General features: G+C 45.2%; 1 protein-coding gene across 1 annotated transcript; it reads left to right on the top strand.

The window, feature by feature from the left end:
• Window positions 1–1,965: 1,965 nt before the first annotated feature.
• Window positions 1,966–19,971, top strand: LOC142658594 (torsin-1A-like). The gene is made up of 5 exons (XM_075834170.1): window positions 1,966–2,188; window positions 15,225–15,472; window positions 17,109–17,284; window positions 17,956–18,083; window positions 19,680–19,971. Exons 1-5 carry the CDS (start codon window positions 2,029–2,031, stop codon window positions 19,919–19,921), a joined length of 954 nt encoding a protein of 317 aa, XP_075690285.1. The 5' UTR covers window positions 1,966–2,028; the 3' UTR covers window positions 19,922–19,971.
• The last annotated feature ends 2,630 nt before the right edge of the window (window positions 19,972–22,601 follow it).

The following is a 22,601-nucleotide window of genomic DNA, read 5'->3' as shown; positions in this document are numbered from 1 at the left end:
CAGTTTCGGCATCCTGGGCAGAAAGAAGAGAAGCCTCTATGGACCAAATCTGCAGAGCTGCCACTTGGTCAAGCCATCATACGTTTTGCAAACATTATAGGCTCGATGTTCTGTCAGATACGGATTTGAGTTTCGGACGCAAAGTCCTCCAATCCGTAGTCTTGCCCTGAGCATTATGGTGTAGTAATTGAAAAACACTGGCAAGTGGGTGGTGGGAGGGGCCTTTTTAACCTCTGTCTTCCTGTCCCTATAGAGGTCAATAGGGCAACCTCCTGTGGTGCTGTCATGACGGATTCCTGGAAATACAATTACCGGTAGGTCTAATTCCTACTTTCGGGCGTAAATTATAAATTTTTTGACACCTCTGTGACCCTGTTCCCTTTTGCAAAGCTACGCCACATTTTCACAGAAGTGGCAAAGGGCAGCGTAAAAATTGCAGCTTTTGGGCCCTTTGGCGACTTTTGTACATTCGCAGTCCCATTGCCACATGTGTATAAAATCCAGTTCCTCGCCAGGCAGTCGCCTTTATAAACATTTGTAATAGAATGGGTCGCTGTAAAGAGATGACTGACCTCCAGCGCGGTCCTGTAATAGGACGCCATTGGTGTAACGAGTCAGTTCTGGAAATTTCTTTCCTTCTAGATCTTACACCATCACCTGTGAGTGATATGATTGTAAATTGGTAGCGTTTACGAAGTGCAGACCACGTAAAGTTATAGAGCGGGGTCGCAGAGTCCTGAGGCACATAGTGCATAAAAGTCACCAACGCTCTGCTGACTCAATAACTGCAGAGTACAAACCTCCTCTGGTATTATCAGCACAAAAACGGTGCGCCAGGAGCTTCATGGCATGAGGGTGGGCCAAGCAGCTGCATACCAGCCTTACATCACAAAGCACAATGCCAGGCGTCGATGTAGTGGGGTAAAGCCGCTGCCGCTGGACTCTGGAGCAGTAGAAACGTGTTCTGTGGGGGGATGAATCACGCTTCTCTACCTGGCGGTCTGATGGACGAGTCTGGTGAATGCCAGGAGAACGTTACCTGCCTGACTGCATTGTGCCAGCTGTAAAGTTTGGTGGAGGAGGGTAATGCTATGAGGCTGTTTTTCAGGGGTCGGCCCCTCAGTTCCAGTGAAGGGAAATCTTAATACTTCAGCATACCAAGACATTTTGGACAATTGTAGCTTCCGACTTTGTGGGAAGAGTTTGGGGTTCGGCCTTTTTCTGTTCCTCATGACTACGCCCCAGTGCACAAGGTCTATAACGACACGGCTGGTTGGTTGGTTGGGGGAGTTTGATGTGTAAGAACATAACTGGTCCGCACTGATCGCTAATATTAACCCCATCCCACACCTTTGGCGTGAACTAGAACAGAGATTACGAGCCGGGCCCCCTCCTCCAACATCAGTGTCTGACCTCACAAATATTCTTCTGGATGAATGGGAAAAAATGCCCACAGACAAACTCCAAAATCCGTGTCCAGAAGAGTGGCAGCTGTTTTATCTACAAACGGGGGACCAACTCCATGTTAATGTCTATGGATTTAGAATGGGATGTCATAAAAGCTGCTGTAGGTGTAATGTGTAGGTGTCCCAATACTTTTTTATATACAGTGTATGTTGCAGCAGGATCCAGTGGTGTCTCGCTATACCGGATCAGGGCAAATTACTTTTAGGTATTAACCCTCTCTTTTTATGTCCCAACAGGCAGTGGTATTGAGGACGGTATAGTTTGTGGTTACCCTTTCTTCTTACAAAGCCCGAGAGGAGTAGGGAGGGGGTTAATACAATTCCACCTCTCGTCTTTTTCTCTTATGTGTGAATAATCCGTATTCTTGCACAATTTGAAGACACCTTTACTTTTCTGAATTTTAGAAGCAAGGGGGGAGGGGTAGGGGCTGACCCGGAGAGGACGAGTACAGTGAATTGACAAAAAAGAGCTGAGGAAATGTTACAAGAAGTAAATGAAACTGAAAGCTGGAACAAGTTCAGCTTTTCTTGGCGGATCCTGTCAGTGCTTTGACTTGGCGCCATGAAGCTTCAGGATTTTTACCACTTCTTTACCTTCCTGCCTTCTATCAGTTACATACAGGACCAGTTCCTAACCCAGTGTGATCGCATGGCCTGCCATATGAATGTAATGCCTGAGAAATGTGAATGCTGTATTACAGAGGAAAGTATCAACATGACAGGTAAAGCTGATGGATCCTGTTAATGTCAATGGGGCTGTGTAAAGCGTCGCTGCTGCTGCTGCAGGGAATGAGGAATCTTGGGTTATGTGCACACTGGGCGGATTAGTTTAGAATTGTCCGCAACTAATTTCATTGTGGAAGATCCACAGTAAATTACAGTAGCAACAGAGTGGATGAGATTCGAACAGATCTCATCCACACGCTGAGCTAAAAAATCTGCAGTTATAACGTCAAATTGACCGGCGGCGGGATTTTTTTAAATTCATGTCCATTTATGCTTCGGAATTGTTGCACTTTTGTTGCGGTTTTTCCCCATTGAGAGAAAGCGAAGTTGCAATTCTGCTGCAAAGATGGCAAATCTGAAAAAAAAAAAAAAAAAAAAACCTTATTTTTAAGTTTAAATTAGTATTGGCTTTTTTTTTTTGCCAACTCTGTTTTCCGCATCAGAGATGCCGCCTGTAAATCTGCACCACGATTTGGTTCGATTTACCGTACAGAATTCCCCGTGGGTTGTAGGTCGGATAAACTGGGTACTTTTAAGCAGCGCATCAGACCCGTGTGAAGAAGCCGAGCGAGCGGTGTACAGGCTCATAGACTTTCTATTCAGCGCGTACACCGCCGATCAGAAACGAAGCAGCACATCACTCATCTGAGCGCTTCTGCTGCTGCGTTGTAGTGAGTGGTGGGGGTCTCATTGCTCAATCCCCCACCGATCAAAACTTCTGACATGTCAAATGTTTTTTTTTTAAAGTTTAGTTACACTTCAAAGTTTGCTACAATTGTATCCAGTCTAGACAATCTTTTGTGAGGCCATCAGCTTGGACTACAGGTGAATACATTTTACCTGCACTAATACATTGTAGCAAAGTATCAGGACAGGAGAGACATTTGTGTTACTGATATGTGTAGTACACAGAGGATTGTCTAGCCTGGATACAGACAAACCCTCAGCTGTGACAAGTAGAAGGTCTGTAGCAGCACATCTGCAGGAAGCGCTGTCCTATTCTATATATATATATACAGTGAAGGAAATAAGTATTTGATCCCTTGCTGATTTTGTAAGTTTGCCCGCTGTCAAAGACATGAACAGTCTAGAATTTTTAGGCTAGGTTAATTTTACCAGTGAGAGATAGATTATATTGAAAAAAAAAACTGAAAATCACATTGTCAAAATTATATCTATTTATTTGCATTGTGCACAGAGAAATAAGTATTTGATCCCCTACCAACCATTAAGAGTTCAGCCTCCTCCAGACCAGTTACTGCTCCAAATCAACTTGGTGCCTGCATTATAGACAGCTCTTACATGGTCACCTGTATAAAAGACTCCGGTCCACAGACTCAATTACTCAGTCTGACTCTAACCTCTACAACATGGGCAAGACCAAAGAGCTTTCTAAGGATGTCAGGGACAAGATCATAGACCTGCACAAGGCTGGAATGGGCTACAAAACCATAAGTAAGACGCTGGGTGAGAAGGAGACAACTGTTGGTGCAATAGTAAGAAAATGGAAGACATAAAAAATGACTGTCAATCGACATCGATCTGGGGCACCATGCAAAATCTCACCTCGTGGGGTATCCTTGATCCTGAGGAAGGTGAGAGCTCAGCCGAAAACTACACGGGGGGAACTTGTTAATGATCTCAAGGCAGCTGGGACCACAGTCACCAAGAAAACCATTGTAACACATTACGCCGTAATGGATTAAAATCCTGCAGTGCCCGCAAGGTCCCCCTGCTCAAGAAGGCACATGTACAGGCCCGTCTGAAGTTTGCAAATGAACATCTGGATGATTCTGAGAGTGATTGGGAGAAGGTGCTGTGGTCAGATGAGACTAAAATTGAGCTCTTTGGCATTAACTCAACTCGCCGTGTTTGGAGGAAGAGAAATGCTGCCTATGACCCAAAGAACACCGTCCCCACTGTCAAGCATGGAGGTGGAAACATTATGTTTTGGGGGTGTTTCTCTGCTAAGGGCACAGGACTACTTCACCGCATCAATGGGAGAATGGATGGAGCCATGTACCGTCAAATCCTGAGTGACAACCTCCTTCCCTCCACCAGGACATTAAAAATGGCTCGTGCCTGGGTCTTCCAGCACGACAATGACCCGAAACATACAGCCAAGGCAACAAAGAAGTGGCTCAAAAAGAAGCACATTAAGGTCATGGAGTGGCCTAGCCAGTCTCCAGACCTTAATCCCATCGAAAACTTATGGAGGGAGCTGAAGATCCGAGTTGCCAAGCGTCAGCCTCGAAATCTTAATGATTTACAGATGATCTGCAAAGAGGAGTGGGCCAAAATTCCATCTAACATGTGTGCAAACCTCATCATCAACTACAAAAAACGTCTGACTGCTGTGCTTGCCAACAAGGGTTTTACCACCAAGTATTAAGTCTTGTTTGCCAAAGGGATCAAATACTTATTTCTCTGTGCACAATGCAAATAAATATATATAATTTTGACTATGTGATTTTCAGTTTTTTTTTTAATATAATCTATCTCTCACTGGTAAAATTAACCTAGCCAAAAAATGTGAGACTGTTCATGTCTTTGACAGTGGGCAAACTTACAAAATCAGCAAGGGATCAAATACTTATTTCCTTCACTGTATATATTGTTCCCAGTCTTATTGATATCAAATGATCATCATCTTTCTATGCATGATAAACAAGAGAAAAAAAGAGAGTCCATACATATCAGCATATGAAAAATGTAAACATCTTTATTGATAACATAAAATACACTAAATGACAAACAGAGAATCTAAAATAAATCCTTGTACGGATCACAGATGTATACATTGATAGCAGTACATATATATGTAATACACTGATGGTATGCACAGTTACTGTAGCTCAATGTAGCTCCAACATAGGGTGCATCAAATAGGAGTAATTTGAAATGTAAACCGTGCAAAGATGGACAATATGCCTAACTCAAAAAGGCCTGTGATAGCTCAAAAGTAATTGGTGCCTTGGAAAAACGGCATAAAGCCAAGTTAAGTCCGGTAGATGCACTTACCCATATATGGGAGATTGAGTGTGACCCAGAGGTATAGAAGAGCGCCCCGACGCGCGTTTCGCCTGTGGCTTTCTCAAGGGGTGCAGATGTTATGTTAGTGCCCAGTTTAAATATAAATCAATGAGGTCATCTGATCTATCCTGTGCCAATCAGGCGCCGCTCTTAGTGGCGCCTGACTATGACAGACGTGGATACACGAAAATACCGCCGCCGGACGTCAGTAACCCACCGCGCATGCGCGAATCCCGGGACGCGTCACCAGGGAAACAGCGCAGGCGCAGAGAGCCGTGATAGACGACCGGCGGCCGAAATCCGTGCCCCACCTACCTATTTCATATAGGTCCCATGTAGAGAACCAGGAGATGTATGTACATTTAACAAAATTTGATTATTTGAGAAGCTAAACCTAAACTCACCAAATATGACCATTCTGTCTCTATATAAAGTTAAAAATTGCTGACTAGTAGGATCACTATGTACTAGCGCCATCTAGTGGTTATATTTGAAAATAGACAATTATATTAACAAATAAAATATATATTACATGTTGTGAACAAAGTGTGATTGTAAACAAAAAGAATAAAATTTATAATATAAATTATGTGCAAATATGAATAATTGTAAATAGTTATAAAAATACATATACAATACATATATATACAGAAGTGAATATAAAAGGATTTAATCATCAGATTAAAAAAATATATACAACAATATAGTATGAGGAGTCGCATGACATAATTTATGAAAATAAAGTGATTAAGGCAATAAGCAAGAAAAGAAACACGTGTTAAAGTGCATATTAAATCACATACAAAAAAATAATAAATAAACCATACAAATATAAAAGCAATAATAAGGGATAAAAAGGATAGTATTGGTAGAGCATTCTTTATTTCTTTTTTTCTATCCACGACAAATCCTGGAATCCATATTGGTGGCAAAGACAAGAGTATCAGACTTTAATAGAAGTTCGAATCTGAGCACTATCAAAAAAACAACAGAAAAGCACTTTATTATCAATTTAAAACATAAAAGGATTAAAAACCGGTAGAGATATCATAGAAAAGCTGCAAAGCTCAAACTTTCATTTAAACCCAAAGGGGTCATGGTACCAAGAACTGCAATCCATCTGCATTCTTTTTGGGCCAACATGGTCTTCGCATCTCCACCTCTGACACCACAGTGTACCCGGTCGATCCCCCTAACCTTAAAACTTTTGGGGTCTCCCCCATGACAGAGCTTAAAATGTTTGGGGATGGTTTTAAGTGTGGTTAAGTCCTCAATTTCCCTTGCCGCCACTATGTCCCTGACATGTTCTCTAACTCGGATTTTAAGTTGTCTGGTGGTAAGGCCCACATAGATTTTAGGACAACTACACGTGGCATAATAAACCACATGGCTAGTGTTACAAGATATGTACTCCAGAATTTTAAAGGTACGTTCACCACTTGTGGATGTAAATGTAGTTGATCGAACTACATTCGCACAAGCCACACAGTCACCACATGGGTAACAACCCTGAATAGGGCCTCTGGTCGAAAAGGGATGTACTTGTTTGGGCACATAATGGCTTTTAACCCCTTAGTGACCACTAATACGCCTTTTAACGTGATTCACTACTGGGCTTTAGGCTAGGCTGACGCCTTTTCACGTTCGCCTAGTCTAAGTCCTGCACGGGTCTCCCGTGCAGGCAGGAGCCGGGGCTTTGCTGTCTGATGACAGCTGAGCTCCTGCTCCAACGCCCGCGATCGAAGTTTACTTCGATCGCGGCCGTTTAACCCGTTAAATGCCGCCGTCAATAGCGACCGCGGCATTTAACTTTGTTTACAGAGGGAGTGCGCTCCCTCTGTCACCCATCGGCGGCCCGCGAATGCAATCGCGGGTCTCCGATGGGGTGTCATGGCAGCCGGGGGACTGATAAAAGCCCCCAGGTCTGCCCTGGACATATGCCTGTTAGGACGCGCCGGAGGCACGTCCTAACAGATTGCCTGTCAGATTTACACTGACAGGCAATAATGCTCTGGTATACGAAGTATACCAGAGCATTATAGCAGCGATCTGAAGATCGCACAGTAAAGTCCCCTAGTGGGACTAATAAAATCAGTAATCAAAGTGAAATAAAGATTATTAATAAAAAGTACAGTAAAAAAATAAATAAAACCATTTTTTTCCATAAAAAGTGGTTTTATTTAGTAAAAGTGTAAAAAAAAAAAAAAAAGTACACATATGTGGTATCGCCGCGACCGTAATGACTCCATTAATAAAGTTAATATGTAATTTAAACCGCAAAGTGAACACCGTAAAAAAAAAACGCCAAAAACTATGGCGAAATTGCAATTTTTTTCCATTGCCCCCCAAAAAAGTCATAATAAAAATGAATCAATAAGTCCCATGTACCCCAAAACAGTACCATTCAAAACTACGCCTTGTCCCGCAGAAAACAAGCCCAAAAAATCACTACATTGATGGAAAAATAAAAAAATTACGGCTCTTGGAAAGCGAAGATGCAAAAACAAATAATTTTAGTTCAAAAGTGTTTTTATTGTGCAAAAGTCGTAAAACATAAAAAAACCTCCACATATGTGGTATCGCCGTAATCGTACCGACCCATAGAATAAAGGTCACATGTTAATTACGTCGCACAGTGAACGGCGTCAATTTAAAAACGCATAGAACAATGGCAGAATTTCAGTTTTTTTTTATAATCCCCCCCAAAAAGGTTAATAAAAGTTAATATAAAAATTATATGTACCCAAAAATGGTGCCATTAAAAAGCACAACTAATCCCGCAAAAAACAAGTCCTCATACAGCTATGTAGACGAAAAAATAAAAACGTTATAGCTCTTTGAATGCGACTATAGAAAAACGAATAAAATAGCTTGGTCATTAAGGCCTAAAATGGGCTGGACACTAAGGGGTTAATAAGGATATCTTTGAGGTTCTTGGACCTCCTTGCCGTCATCTGAGGGTTTTTTGGTAACGAGGTCAAAAAGGCCTGTTCAGTCTGCAATACAGGCCAGTGTTTCTTTAAAATTGACCGCATCAATTCCCATTGGTTGTTGAAGGTTGAGATGAACCTGACCACATAATTATCCTTTATCCCGGCCTTAGCAGGATGTAATAATGTCCGCCTGTCAGTATTTTTGGCCCGTCTGTAACCGTTTTTAATACATCTATTACTGTACCCTCTTTCCTGGAATCGTGATTTTAAGTCTCTGGCCTGATTCTCAAAACTGGCCTCTGATGAGCAAATCCGCCTCATCCTGAGGAACTGACCAACCGGGACAGCCTTAACGGTGGAATGTACGTGTGCCGATGTAGCGTGTAGTAGTGAGTTGGTAGATGTCTCTTTTCTGAACACATCCGTCTGCAGCACCCCATGGGTGTCTGCCTCGATGGATATGTCCAGAAAATTGACCTTTTTGGTATCGGCCACGTACGTCAATTTTATGTTGCGGTCATTGACATTCAATTCCTGCATGAACTGGAGAAGTGATGTCTCCGTCCCTTGCCAAATGAATAATATGTACATAATTTTATATTATAAATTTTATTCTTTTTGTTTACAATCACACTTTGTTCGCAACATGTAATATATATTTTATTTGTTAATATAATTGTCTATTTTCAAATATAACCACTAGATGGCGCTAGTACATAGTGATCCTACTAGTCAGCAATTTTTAACTTTATATAGAGACAGAATGGTCATATTTGGTGAGTTTAGGTTTAGCTTCTCAAATAATCAAATTTTGTTAAATGTACATACATCTCCTGGTTCTCTACATGGGACCTATATGAAATAGGTAGGTGGGGCACGGATTTCGGCCGCCGGTCGTCTATCACGGCTCTCCGCGCCTGCGCTGTTTCCCTGGTGACGCGTCCCGGGATTCGCGCATGCGCGGTGGGTTACTGACGTCCGGCGGCGGTATTTTCGTGTATCCACGTCTGTCATAGTCAGGCGCCACTAAGAGCGGCGCCTGATTGGCACAGGATAGATCAGATGACCTCATTGATTTATATTTAAACTGGGCACTAACATAACATCTGCACCCCTTGAGAAAGCCACTGTTAGGGATCTGCCATGTACTACGTCTAGGTATACTCCTGGGATTAATCAATCCACACCTGAGGCCAGACCTGTTAGACTGACACCGTCTCCCACCAACCAGGGTGGCAGGCTCAGGAGTGGGAGAGCCTATCGTGGCCTGGTCAGTCGGAGTTAGCTCCGCCCCCTGTCCTTTATTACCTGCTGTGTTCTCTTCCTCAGTGCTTGTAATTCTTCTGGATTCCTGGCCCCACTGCTGCTTGTTCCAGCCTGCTTCTGCCGTGCTTCTGCCTTGCTGCAGTTCCGCTTAACCTGCTTTGCTTTGCCCCTGGCTTGCTTCCTTCTCCGTGCTCACGTTGGTATTCTCCACTTCAACCTGGTCCTGACTATTCGTTCACCGCTCCGTTTCCTCGCGGCGTTCCGTGGGCTACTGCCCCTTCCCTTGCGTGTTCCCTGTTTGTTCTCCCGTGCACTTAGACAGCGTAGGGACCGCCGCCCAGTTGTACCCCGTCGCCTAGGGCGGGTCGTTGCAAGTAGGCAGGGACAGGGCGGTGGGTAGATTAGGGCTCACTTTCCCTTCACCTCCTTCCTGCCATTACATAATTACAAGCCCATACCTAGTCTACCATTCTCCTACGCTGACGCTATCATGGACCCCCTTGAGACCCTGACCCAGCAGATGCAGGGCCTCTCCCTACAGGTCCAGGCCCTGGCCCAGAGGGTCAACCAGGGTGACGCTGCCTTAGTAGTACCCCTCACCTCACCTCTAGAACCCGACCTCAAGTTACCTGACCGGTTCTCAGGGGACCGTAAGACGTTTCTCTCCTTCCGGGAGAGTTGCAGACTGTATTTCCGCCTAAAACCCCACTCCTCAGGTTCCGAGAACCAGCGGGTGGGTATCATCATATCCCGACTCCAGGAAGGGCCCCAAGAGTGGGCCTTCTCCTTGGCTCCTGACGCCCCTGAACTTTCCTCCGTTGATCGTTTTTTCTCTGCCCTCGGACTCATTTACGACGAGACTGACAGGACTGCTTTAGCCGAGAGTCAGCTGGTGACCTTACGTCAGGGTAGGAGACCGGTTGAGGAATACTGTTCCGATTTTAGAAAGTGGTGCGTAGCTTCTCGGTGGAACGATCCGGCCCTAAGGTGCCAGTTTAGGTTAGGATTATCTGACGCCATGAAGGATCTGCTGTTTAGCTACCCCTCTTCTGACTCCCTTGACCAGGTTATGGCCCTAGCAGTTCGACTTGACCGACGTCTCAGGGAACGTCAGCATGAACGTTTCAATGTGCTCCCCTCTGACTTTTCTGCGATCCCCCCCGAGGTCCCGTCCCCTCGCCCCTCCACGGAGGACTTGGAGGTACCTATGCAACTCGGGGCCTCCATGTCCCCTCGACAACGTAGGGAGTTTCGCAGAATGAATGGTCTCTGCTTCTACTGTGGGGACGACAAGCATCTACTGAACACCTGTCCCAGGCGCAAGAATAAGAAGCCGGAAAACTTCCGCGCCTAAGTGATCATCGGGGAGGTCACTTGGGCGCACAGGTATTTCCCGTTAATGTGAAACGCAATAAAATTTTGCTTCCCTTTCAGGTCTCGTTTGCTGGCCGGTCTGCCACGGGCAGTGCTTTCGTGGATTCTGGCTCATCTGCTAATATCATGTCTGTGGAATTTGCTATGTCTCTAAAGATGCCTTTTATTGATTTACCTTATCCTATCCCTGTAGTATGAATCGACTCAACTCCCGTTGCTAATGGTTATTTTACTCAGCATACTCCTGTTTTTGAACTCCTTGTTGGCTCCATGCATTTGGAGCAGTGCTCTGTACTGGTGATGCAGGGATTATCGTCTGATCTGGTATTAGGTCTTCCCTGGTTGCAGTTGCATAATCCCACATTTGATTGGAATACTGGGGAGCTTACCAAATGGGGTAGTGATTGCCTGATGTCATGTCTTTCGGTTAACTCTATTTCTCCCCGGGAGGAGGTAAACACGCTTCCTGAGTTTGTTCAGGACTTCGCCGATGTGTTTTCTAAGGAGGCCTCCGAGATTACGATTGCGCCATCGATTTGGTGCCTGGTGCCAAGCTTCCTAAGGGTAGGATATTTAATCTTTCATGTCCTGAACGTGAAGCTATGAGGGTGTATATCCAAGAATGCCTGGCCAAGGGTTTCATTCGCCCCTCGACTTCTCCTGTAGGTGCTGGCTTCTTCTTCGTGGGGAAGAAGGATGGTGGTCTTAGGCCGTGCATTGATTATCGTAACCTGAATAAGGTCACCGTAAGGAACCAGTACCCACTTCCTTTGATTCCGGATCTTTTTAATCAGGTTCAGGGAGCCCAATGATTTTCTAAGTTCGATCTACGGGGGGCATATAACCTTATCCGCATCAAAGAGGGGGATGAGTGGAAAACTGCGTTCAACACACCCGAGGGTCATTTCGAATACCTGGTCATGCCCTTTGGGTTGTGTAATGCCCCTGCTGTCTTCCAGAATTTTATTAATGAAATCCTGAGAGATTACCTGGGTAATTTTCATGTTGTGTACCTTGATGACATACTGGTGTTTTCCAAGGACTGGTCCTCCCACGTGGAGCATGTCAGGAAGGTGCTCCAGGTCCTTTGGGAGAATAATCTGTTTGCTAAGACTGAAAAATGTGTCTTTGGGGTACAGGAGATACCATTTTTAGGGCAAATCCTCACTCCTCATGAATTCCGCATGGACCCTGCCAAGGTTCAGGCTGTGGCGGAATGGGTCCAACCTGCCTCCCTTAAGGCGTTACAGTGTTTTTTAGGGTTCGCCAACTATTACAGGAGATTTATTGCCAACTTCTCGGTCGTCGCTAAGCCTCTTACGGACCTTACTCGCAAGGGTGATGATGTCCTCCATTGGCCCCCTGAGGCCGTCCAGGCCTTTGAGACCCTCAAGAAGTGCTTTATCTCGGCCCCCGTGCTGATTCAGTTCCAACCAAGAGGAGCCATTTATTGTGGAGGTTGACGCATCCGAGGTGGGAGTGGGGGCCGTCTTGTCCCAGGGTACCAGCTCCCTCACCCATCTCCGCCCCTGTGCTTACTTCTCTAGGAAATTTTCGCCCACGGAGAGTAACTATGATATTGGCAACCGCGAACTTCTAGCCATTAAATGGGCTTTTGAAGAGTGGCGGCACTTCCTGGAGGGGGCCAGACACCAGGTAACGGTCCTTACGGATCACAAGAATCTGGTTTTCCTAGAATCGGCCCGGAGGCTTAATCCTAGACAAGCTTGGTGGGCACTATTCTTTACCAGATTTAATTTCTTGGTTACCTATAGGGCTGGGTCCAAGAATATTAAGGCTGATGCTCTGTCACGTAGTTTCATGGCCAATCCTCCTTCCGAGAAGGATCCTGCTTGTATTTTACCCCCTGGTATAATCGTTTCTGCCACGGATTCTGATTTAGCTTCTGATATTGCGGCTGATCAGGGTTCAGCTCCCGGGAACGTCCCTGGGGACAAACTGTTTGTTCCCCTGCAATACCGGCTAAGGGTACTCAGGGAAAACCATGACTCCGCTCTATCTGGTCATCCTGGCATCTTGGGCACCAAACACCTCATTACCAGAAACTATTGGTGGCCTGGGTTGCCTAAAGACGTTAGGGCTTACGTCGCCGCTTGTGAGGTTTGCGTTAGGTCCAAAACCCCTAGGTCCCGACCTGCGGGCCTACTACGTTCCTTGCCCATTCCCCAGAGACCTTGGACCCATATCTCCATGGATTTTATCACCGATTTGCCCCCATCTCATGGCAAGTCGGTGGTGTGGGTGGTAGTAGACCGCTTCAGCAAGATGTGCCACTTTGTGCCCCTTAAGAATCTACCTAACGCCAAGACGTTAGCTTCTTTGTTTGTGAAACACATCCTGCGTCTCCATGGGGCCCCAGTCAATATAGTTTCTGACAGAGGGGTACAATTTGTTTCCTTATTTTGGAGAGGTTTTTGTAAAAAGTTGGAGATTGATCTGTCCTTCTCCTCCGCCTTCCATCCCGAAACTAATGGCCAAACGGAAAGGACTAACCAATCCCTGGAACAATATTTAAGGTGTTTCATCTCTGACTGTCAATTCGATTGGGTCTCATTCCTTCCCCTTGCTGAATTTTCCCTGAATAACCGGGTCAGTAACTCGTCAGGGGTCTCCCCGTTTTTCTGTAATTTCGGGTTTAACCCAAGGTTCTCCTCCGTTTCCCCTGGTTGTTCCAATAATCCTGAGGTAGAGGATGTTCATCGGGAACTGTGCACAGTCTGGGCCCAGGTTCAGAAGGACCTAGAGGCGTCCCAGAGCGCACAAAAGATTCAGGCTGATAGTAGACGTTCTGCTAACCCCCGGTTTGTCGTCGGGGATTTGGTCTGGTTGTCGTCCAGGAACTTGCGCCTTAAGGTCCCGTCCAGGAAGTTTGCTCCCCGATTTATTGGACCTTATAAGATCATTGAAGTCCTCAACCCTGTATCCTTCCGTCTGGAGCTGCCCCCATCCTTTCGCATACATGACGTCTTCCATGCCTCCCTCCTCAAACGCGGCTCCCCGTCCTGGTCCCCCTCGAGGAAACCTCCTGTTCCCGTTCTCACCCCTGAGGGGGTGGAATTCGAGGTGGCCAAGATTATGGACAGTAGGATGGTCCAGGGCTCCCTCCAGTACCTGGTCCATTGGAGAGGATACGGGCCGGAGGAGAGGACTTGGGTACCTGCCCGTGATGTTCACGCTGGGGTATTGATCAGGAGGTTCCACCTTCTCTTCCCTACTAAACCGGGTCCTCTTAGTAAGGGTCCGGTGGCCCCTCATAAAAGGGGGAGTACTGTTAGGGATCTGCCAGGTACTACGTCTAGGTATACTCCTGGGATTAATCAATCCACACCTGAGGCCAGACCTGTTAGACTGACACCGTCTCCCACCAACCAGGGTGGCAGGCTCAGGAGTGGGAGAGCCTATCGCGGCCTGGTCAGTCGGAGTTAGCTCCGCCCCCTGTCCTTTATTACCTGCCTTGTTCTCCTCCTCAGTGCTTGTAATTCTTCTGGATTCCTGGCCCCACTGCTGCTTGCTCCAGCCTGCTTCTGCCGTGCTTCTGCCTTGCTGCAGTTCCGCTTAACCTGCTTCGCTTTGCCCCTGGCTTGCTTCCTTCTCCGTGCTCACGTTGGTATTCTTCACTTCATCCTGGTCCTGACTATTCGTTCACCGCTCCGTTTCCTCGCGGCGTTCCGTGGGCTACTGCCCCTTCCCTTGCGTGTTCCCTGTTTGTTCTCCCGTGCATTTAGACAGCGTAGGGACCGCCGCCCAGTTGTACCCCGTCGCCTAGGGCGGGTCGTTGCAAGTAGGCAGGGACAAGGCGGTGGGTAGATTAGGGCTCACTTTCCCTTCACCTCCTTCCTGCCATTACAGCCACAGGCGAAACGCGCGTCGGGGCGCTCTTCTATATCTCTGGGTCACACTCAATCTCCCATATATGGGTAAGTGCATCTACCGGACTTAACTTGGCTTTATGCCGTTTTTCCAAGGCACCAATTACTTTTGAGCTATCACAGGCCTTTTTGAGTTAGGCATATTGTCCATCTTTGCACTGTTTACATTTCAAATTACTCCTATTTGATGCACCCTATGTTGGAGCTACATTGAGCTACAGTAACTGTGCATACCATCAGTGTATTACATATATATGTACTGCTATCAATGTATACATCTGTGATCCGTACAAGGATTTATTTTAGATTCTCTGTTTATGTCATTTAGTGTATTTTATGTTATCAATAAAGATGTTTACATTTTTCATATGCTGATATGTATGGACTCTTTTTTTCTCTTGTTTATCATGTATTGTTAGAGTCCTTATCTCTAATTATTTATATGGGTGGTTGAGTGCTGTCTCCCACCTTGACACGTATTTGTCCTGTGAGACTTCTTGTCTAATTAATCTTTCTATGCATGTCTCTCTTTCCAGCTCTGCAGTATGACTTGGACACCAAATTTTTTGGGCAGCACCTTGCCAAGCAGGTCATCTTGAAGGTAGTGAATAATAATAAACGAATCAAACCCCTCGTCCTCTCTTTTCATGGACTGACCGGCACCGGCAAGACTTACATCAACCAGATCCTAGCCAAACATTTCAATCCTATGGGCACGAAGAGTAAATTTGTGCATAAGATTATGGCATCTTTTCCTCATAGAAGTCAAATTGATACATACAAGGTAATGGAGACTATAGAATGGAACGTAGCTACGGACTTGTGCAAATCCGGTCTAAATCGGATATGGTGCTGCTAGATTTTTTTATATAGATTTACTATTATTTGGCATTGTTATCACCTGTAGATGAGATGCGGCAGTGGTGAAGGCTTTGTCACGCCACAACGGCAGAAGTTGGGGGAAACGAGGAGCGATATGTTGGATACTGACATACCTGATGCTGTGTTCTGCCGGGATTTAAGCCGCTGGCGGTGGCTCGTCTCCCTCTGTCCATGCGCAGTCAGCCAAGCGATCATGTGTATGGCTAGCTTTACAGTCAAGTCTACAGATCCTTGAATTTGAGAGTAGTGACATCACCAGCCTACCGTAGATAACCCGCCACCCTCTAACTTTGCTTTGTGTCTGTGTACACTCTGCCTTATGTGCGTTATCTGAGGCGCTACATTGGTCTGTCATATAGTGCTCAGATACAGAATACGAGGTACATAGTACACGTTGCCAGGATTTACTCATGCATAGTACATATAGTAGCCACCTACTGCCATTCATTGGCCAAATACATTATTCATACCACATTACCCAGTGTGCCATACAGTGCCCACATAAAGACACTGTACCCACACATTTTTTCTAACACATAGCTATATACTACCCACATAGTGCCAAACAATGCCTAGAGTACCATACGTTGCCCACATTAAACTATATATCTCTCACATAGTGCACATATCACAGTGCCAAACAATGCCAGCATCCGAAAATATCATAGTTTGCTCACTCAAATCGTTCCAGAAGTTTCCATAATGTGTCTAAACAGTGCCTAGAAAGTGCCACACTTTGCCAGTGTAGTAATACAGTGCCCACAGTGTTCATATAGTGCACACAGTCTTATGTGAGCCCAAAATAAACCTATTTATCAACCTTTCTACACCAGTTTTCTAGCGCAGAAAAGTAGCGAGAGTCCAAAAGTTGCAATTTGCCTTAAAAAGAGATTTTACACGACCCTTGCTATATTTGTAAAAAGGTGGCGTGGCTTCCTAAAAGGGGATGGGGCCACAGCGGCCCTGAAAAATGTCTTAAAATTTACACCAGAAAAGTGTTGTAAATTATATAGAAAGCCAGGCCAGCTAGCAGGCGTAGATTTCACTCTGTGATGTACCAAGGTAGGGGCCCGTGACAGGCCCCGTACCTTGCCCTCCTTCCCCGTTGGAATACCCCCCCCCCCCCCATTTCCAGTCAGACAATTAAAAAAAAAAAAAAGTATGCCCCCCAAATCACTCCTCTTCGCTTCTTCCCTCCGGGTTCCCTCAGCATGGCACGGCTCATACATTGTACAGATGCCGGGCAGCGTCAGGGCATTGTATGTGATGCAGTACTCAGAACATTGAGTAGGCACAGGGACAGCTAAAGATGGAGGTGGGATATTGGGCTTGACTGCCGTCACTTCTGATTTGATTTGGGCTTTGAGTGGAGTCCGGCTTTGAATTGAAAATAACTTCTCACCCTTTTCCCTCCACTCATTGTTAGGGACCTGGAGGTCAGATTGGGCGGCCTCATCTTTCTTTCCTGTTGAACCTGACTGTTCTAGTACTATCTCATATACCTGAAGGCTATGACACTTTCTTATCTTCACCTGCAGGACCAGTTGCATGCATGGATCAGAGGGAACGTCTCACGTTGTGAGCGCTCCATCTTCCTATTTGAGGACGTTCACGATATACAACCGGAACTCTTACACTCGCTAAAGCCTTATCTAGATTATCATGACCATATTGATGGCGTGTCTTACAGAAAGGCCATTTTTATCTTTACGAGGTAAGTGAGACATCTAAGGCTTCGTTCACATCTGCGTTCCGTCGGAGCGGAGCCCTGACAGACACAAACTGAAACCAAAGGTTTCCATTTCCATCACCATTGATTTTAATGGTGACGGATCACCAACATACTGGAAGCTACAAATAGTCCACCTACTTCGAAAGGGGCTGTGATGCCTGGACAGGAGGGGTACCTTTTTTGGGTAACTCCCTTATTTCTAAGACCAAAGCTGATGACCGACAGCCTGAATACGCTGAGGTCTTTGATCTCATTGTAGAGCATGGTGGCTCAATACTTACCTACCTGGAGTCCTGGCACCGTGCTGTACAAACAGACATGTTCTCCATACAGGAGAACGTGGAGTCCATTCATATCCAAAGGTTGTCCATCTCAATTAGAGAATAGGATATAACAAGGGCATCACCGTATCAAATGGACCCATAGCCCAAACCATGCCACTTGATGTGTAATATTGGGTGACATCCAATATACATACAATGTAGCCCAATACATAGAATGGTGGGTAGCACCACGTCCTTATTGTGGACACATAGACAATTCAGGTTATAGACCATGATTATTATGGAAATTACCAGATATTCTAGATTAGGAATAATTTCATGGATTTCTTCACGTTTGTCATTTTTTATTCCTCTTGTGTTTTGTCTTAGTAATACTGGAGCAGATAAAATATCGGATTTTGCATTGGAATTCCACAGGAAAGGAAAGAAAAGAGAGGAAATCCAATTGCTTGAAGTACAAAAAATGTTATCATCTTACTTACTGAACTCATCGAACAGTGAGTATTAAACATGTAGATAAGGTCATGTAAATGCCCCACTGACGGCACCAAGATGGATGATGATTGGCCGATGCGGTCAGGTGATGCGTAATCAGGATAGATGACAACTCATTAGTTAGGGTCATAAACAATGTTCACATTTATAAATGCTCTGATGTGTCACATTGATATGTCAGATCCCATCAGAGTTGACACCCCCACGTATCGCTAGAATGAAGGGGCGCTGCAGAACATTACTGTCAGACACAGGTGCCTATTGATTGGGTCTCTGCGTAGGTCTGTAATCTACACTACTATATATGATGTGTGGGGGGGGGGTCCGACACCTGGATCCCGCATCGATCAGCTGCTTCGGGGCACCGGACGTCCATGCCGGAAGCAGATGGCTTCGGTCACGGAATAGCGGCGGAGCTGCAGTTCTGCAAGACAGCCGCTATGTAGTGGTCGGAGCCATCTGTTTCCGGCTCCAACTACTACATACCGTTTAAAACATCCCGTGCCCGGATGCAGCCGGAGCTGCTGATCGGTGCGGGGCCCGGGTGTCGGACGCGCACCGATCATATACTGACAACCCCATTAACGCTGACCCATTAAAGTCAATGGGCTCATTCACCTGTCCGAATTTCCACACAGACAAATAACATCTCAGCATGCACTACTTTGGCACTGACGCTAACGGAGTGCGGTCCAAACTTCATTGATGGCTTGCTAGGAGATGCGGAAAAGAGGTCCTTTTTTTTTGGATGGACATGAAAAACTGATGACCACTGATGCTACACGGACGTAGAAACTGGCACCTGGAAGGCCCTCTGACAAAAAAAAACGATTCAACTGTGATGTAAAATTGTACATTTTTCCCTTTAATAATAATCTTTATTTATATAGCGCCAACATATAATTTAAAAACACTGACGCGTTTTACAACGCTCGTCTGAATACAGCCTAAGGATGCTACGGAAATCTTGACTTAGATCTCTAATAATTTGTTCATGAAAGGGCGAGAGATCAGAACCCTAAACAAATGTCGACTTCATCCTAAAACATATGAATTTTCGGACAGTGAGCGATTGAGAAGAACATGGTCAAAGATATTTCATTAAAGGGGTTATCCAGGAATTCAACATTTTTTAGTAGGAGCTGCAAATTAAATAAATAAACAAACCAAAAAAGCAATACTTACCTATCCTTGCCCTGGGCAATCAAGTGTTGAGGCCCTGGTGGCACTCTCGGTGGTTGCTTACATGCAAATAGCATGTGACCGCTGCAACCAATCAGAGGGCTCAGCGGGACTCAGTTGTCATGGGTTGTATTTTTGGCATCGTGCCACCACAGAGCCCGGCTTAGACTGATTGGCTGCTGCAGTTACATGTTACGTGCATGTAAACAACCACCGGGAGTGCCGCCGGAGCCTCAGCAGTGTTTCGCAGGGGGCAAAGATAAGTAAGTATTGCTTTTTGGCTTTTTTATTTCATTTGCAGCTCCTACTAAAAAATGTTCCCTTTCCGAATAACCCCTTTAAATATGGCCATGATTATATGTTTTACATTAATGTGGCTGGTCTTCATGACTTTGATCAGATGTTTCTATCAATAGGTGAGTTTCGGAACTGTGACTTGATTAAAAAGAACGTTATTGACATTTTTGTGCCGTTTCTGCCTTTGGAATTGGAGCATGTGAAGATGTGTGTGAGGGCGGCGTACCAGCGGCAAGGAAGAACAGTAGATGAAGAGATGGTCTCCAAAATTGCCAAAGAAATGGATTATTACCCCAAGGGGGAGGATGTTTTTTCTCAAAACGGCTGCAAAAATGTGCAAATACGAGTGGAATTAGAATGAACCACCAATCATCTCACTATAAATAATTCTATCATGCAGATTGAAGGACATTTAGTGCGCGGTTGCATCAATTTTTGTCTGAATTGGCCACTTAAATTCTTTTTCTAAGATTGTTTCACACAGGTTGGAAAATTGTGGGAAAAAAAACAAAACCACCCAACGTGCTAAAAACTTACCATCCCGATTCAGTGCCATTCCAAATCACCAAGGTCCTCTGCTGGCTTGTTTCGACCTATTTTCGTATTAGCAGTCAACTCTAAAATTGAAGCGAAGGCCCCTAGCCGCTTGCCTTTTCAAATGTAATAACCAGTCATGCATCCCGATCAAACGGGCTTCATGCCATCCAACTCCATGGCACTTAATATTCATGGTCGGGAGATACGGAAACTGCGTAACTCGCTGAGCTACGCTGTTTCCATAACTCCTATAGAACTGAATAGTAATGGAAACAGCTTAGCTCGCATGCTACTTTGCTTCTGTTACTGCCATTCACTACTATGGGAGTTACGGAAATAGAGTAGCTCAGCGAGTTACACGGTTTCCATATCTCCCGACCATGTCACCAGGAAGCGGCTGGGCGTCAGCGCGAGCACAAAAAGCTAGAACGTGGTTTAGGGGGCCCCGTTATAGAGATAGGTGCAGGTCCCAGTGGTGGGACCTGCATCTATCTGACATTTATGACCTATCCTGTGGATATGTTATAAATGTCCCTCATGGGAAAACCCCTCTGAGCCTCCCGTACATTTTAGCCATCCTTGGCCAAACGCTCGTTCTGCCGACAGCTGTTCCTCCGGACTCCCCCATATACATACATGCATGCTCCGCTTGGCTAAGCATGCATGTGTTTTCAATAGGGAGAGGGAAATAAGTCACTGCCAGACTTCCCTGGGATCAAAGGATCGAGCATGTTGAAATCCAATATGCCGATCCTACTTTTCCCTGACATCTGCAGTCGGTGGTCGGGACACCCCATACACTTTAGATAGTTGCAGGTTCAGCCGATATTCATCTAATGTGTATGGGCATATTTAGTGTGGTATTTTGCAGACCTGTGAAAGGTGACACAATGTATAGACAACCACTTTCTTGACCATAAACACAAGGCTTCATTTTTGAAAACGGTCCAAAAGAACTAGCGTTGTTCCTCATAGCAGCCAATCACAGTACAGCTTTCATTTTTTTTTAGCCAAGGTCCCCATTTTTTTAATCTTTTTTTAAAACCAGCCCTGTATTTGGCAGATTGTGGGTCAAGAAAGGTGGAAATGTGGGGTGTTTTTTGTATTGGGGAAAAAATAAAAAAATCAAGATCAACACCGTTAAATAAAATTTTATATGAAGTATATGAAAAGTTGGACATATCACCTTATTTTTTCCACTAAGTAAATATATATATATACTGAAGTACTGTATCGTGGCCGCTTAGTTCAGCGTGAGGTCTTATGTATTCAGATCAGCGTGATACGGATTCCAGATTGTGTGCATGAGGCCTGTTTTCAAAAATCTGCTCTCAGGACCTGGCGCTGCCATTGATTTCATCACAAGAAATACGAATACTTAGCAGTCGCTTGTGTAATAACCACTGATGACAAGGTCCTGGTCCCAGCAGCAGTCAAATACAATGGGGTTTTAATTGGACAATCCCTATATGTTTTGCAAGGATAGTGATCACGTATTAAGGAAGGAACTTTCAACATCACAAATGACAAGGTTCACAAAGTAAATCAAGAGAAATGGCAAGGGATGCAGATTTGGCCAGCTAAGCCCCTTACATCCACTTCTGTGCCACGCGGTCAGCTAGAAGAGGCTGCGTTTCCTATGCAGACTTGCCGGAGGCACGTGACAACTCTGTTTGAGGGTTGGGGGAATATCCAAAATGGCAGCATTAAGTAAAACTTTGGTGTGTCACGTTTCTCACCAGAGAAGAGGATCCCCTGAGCCGCAATAGGTTTTGCGTTGGCTAGACTGGGGTGCAAAGTCTAAGGATACTCGCCATTCTTTACCCTTAATCTCTACTAGGAGATATGGACTTTAACAGATTCCCAGGTTGCAGTCCCCAGAATAGTCACCGATAGGAGGCGGTTGCGCTATAGTGATGTCAGCAATGTAGCCAGGGGTTGTCAAAGGTTTAGTTTTTCTGAATTGTAGTCGGAAACCAATAACGACCCCAAATAATTCAAAGTCTTTATAGATCCATATAACAATAATCTTTATTGAAAAAAGGCTAAACACAATCTTAAAACCTTATACTAAAAAATTATTTGTAGCCATGCCAGGATTCAATACCTGGAGTAGAGCCACAGGAACTAAGCGATGATATCCAAAAGGCAACACAGAAGCGTAATCCAGGAACAAGGTCAAAGACGTCATCAGAGGGTGCCGGATGCCCCAACAACCCAACGCTGGCAGCCATGTAGAGAAGGAGGACCGTGGCCAGATCTAGCTGGGTGCAATTGGCACCAACTAAAATCACCCAGCTGCTGAATGCATGAAGGGCGGGAAGAAAAATACTACCGCTAGGGACTATTTTCTAGTAGCCATGGTGACCTAGTGTTTAGTCCAGCCCCATTGTATAGTGATGGAGCCAACCATGTTAAACGCAGTTCCATAACCTAAATATAAGACATGTTTTAGCTCTTTAGCACGTGTGGATGGCCGTTTAAAGAGCCTTTAGGTCAATGAG

This window comes from Rhinoderma darwinii, chromosome 8 (genome assembly GCF_050947455.1).
Source record: "Rhinoderma darwinii isolate aRhiDar2 chromosome 8, aRhiDar2.hap1, whole genome shotgun sequence".
NCBI classification, from domain to species: domain Eukaryota; kingdom Metazoa; phylum Chordata; class Amphibia; order Anura; family Rhinodermatidae; genus Rhinoderma; species Rhinoderma darwinii.
Note: the sequence above shows the minus strand (reverse complement) of the source record. Positions and strands in the feature narration are given on the sequence as shown.

What these genes read in the sequence shown, in the direction of transcription:
- LOC142658594 (XM_075834170.1), top strand. Translation starts at nt 2,029, where the DNA reads ATGAAGCTTCAGGATTTTTACCACTTCTTTACCTTCCTGCCTTCTATC. An exon ending in GGAAAGTATCAACATGACAG is followed by an intron (nt 2,189 to 15,224) that starts GTAAAGCTGATG and finishes CTCTCTTTCCAG; the next exon opens with CTCTGCAGTATGACTTGGAC. An exon ending in GCCATTTTTATCTTTACGAG is followed by an intron (nt 17,285 to 17,955) that starts GTAAGTGAGACA and finishes GTTTTGTCTTAG; the next exon opens with TAATACTGGAGCAGATAAAA.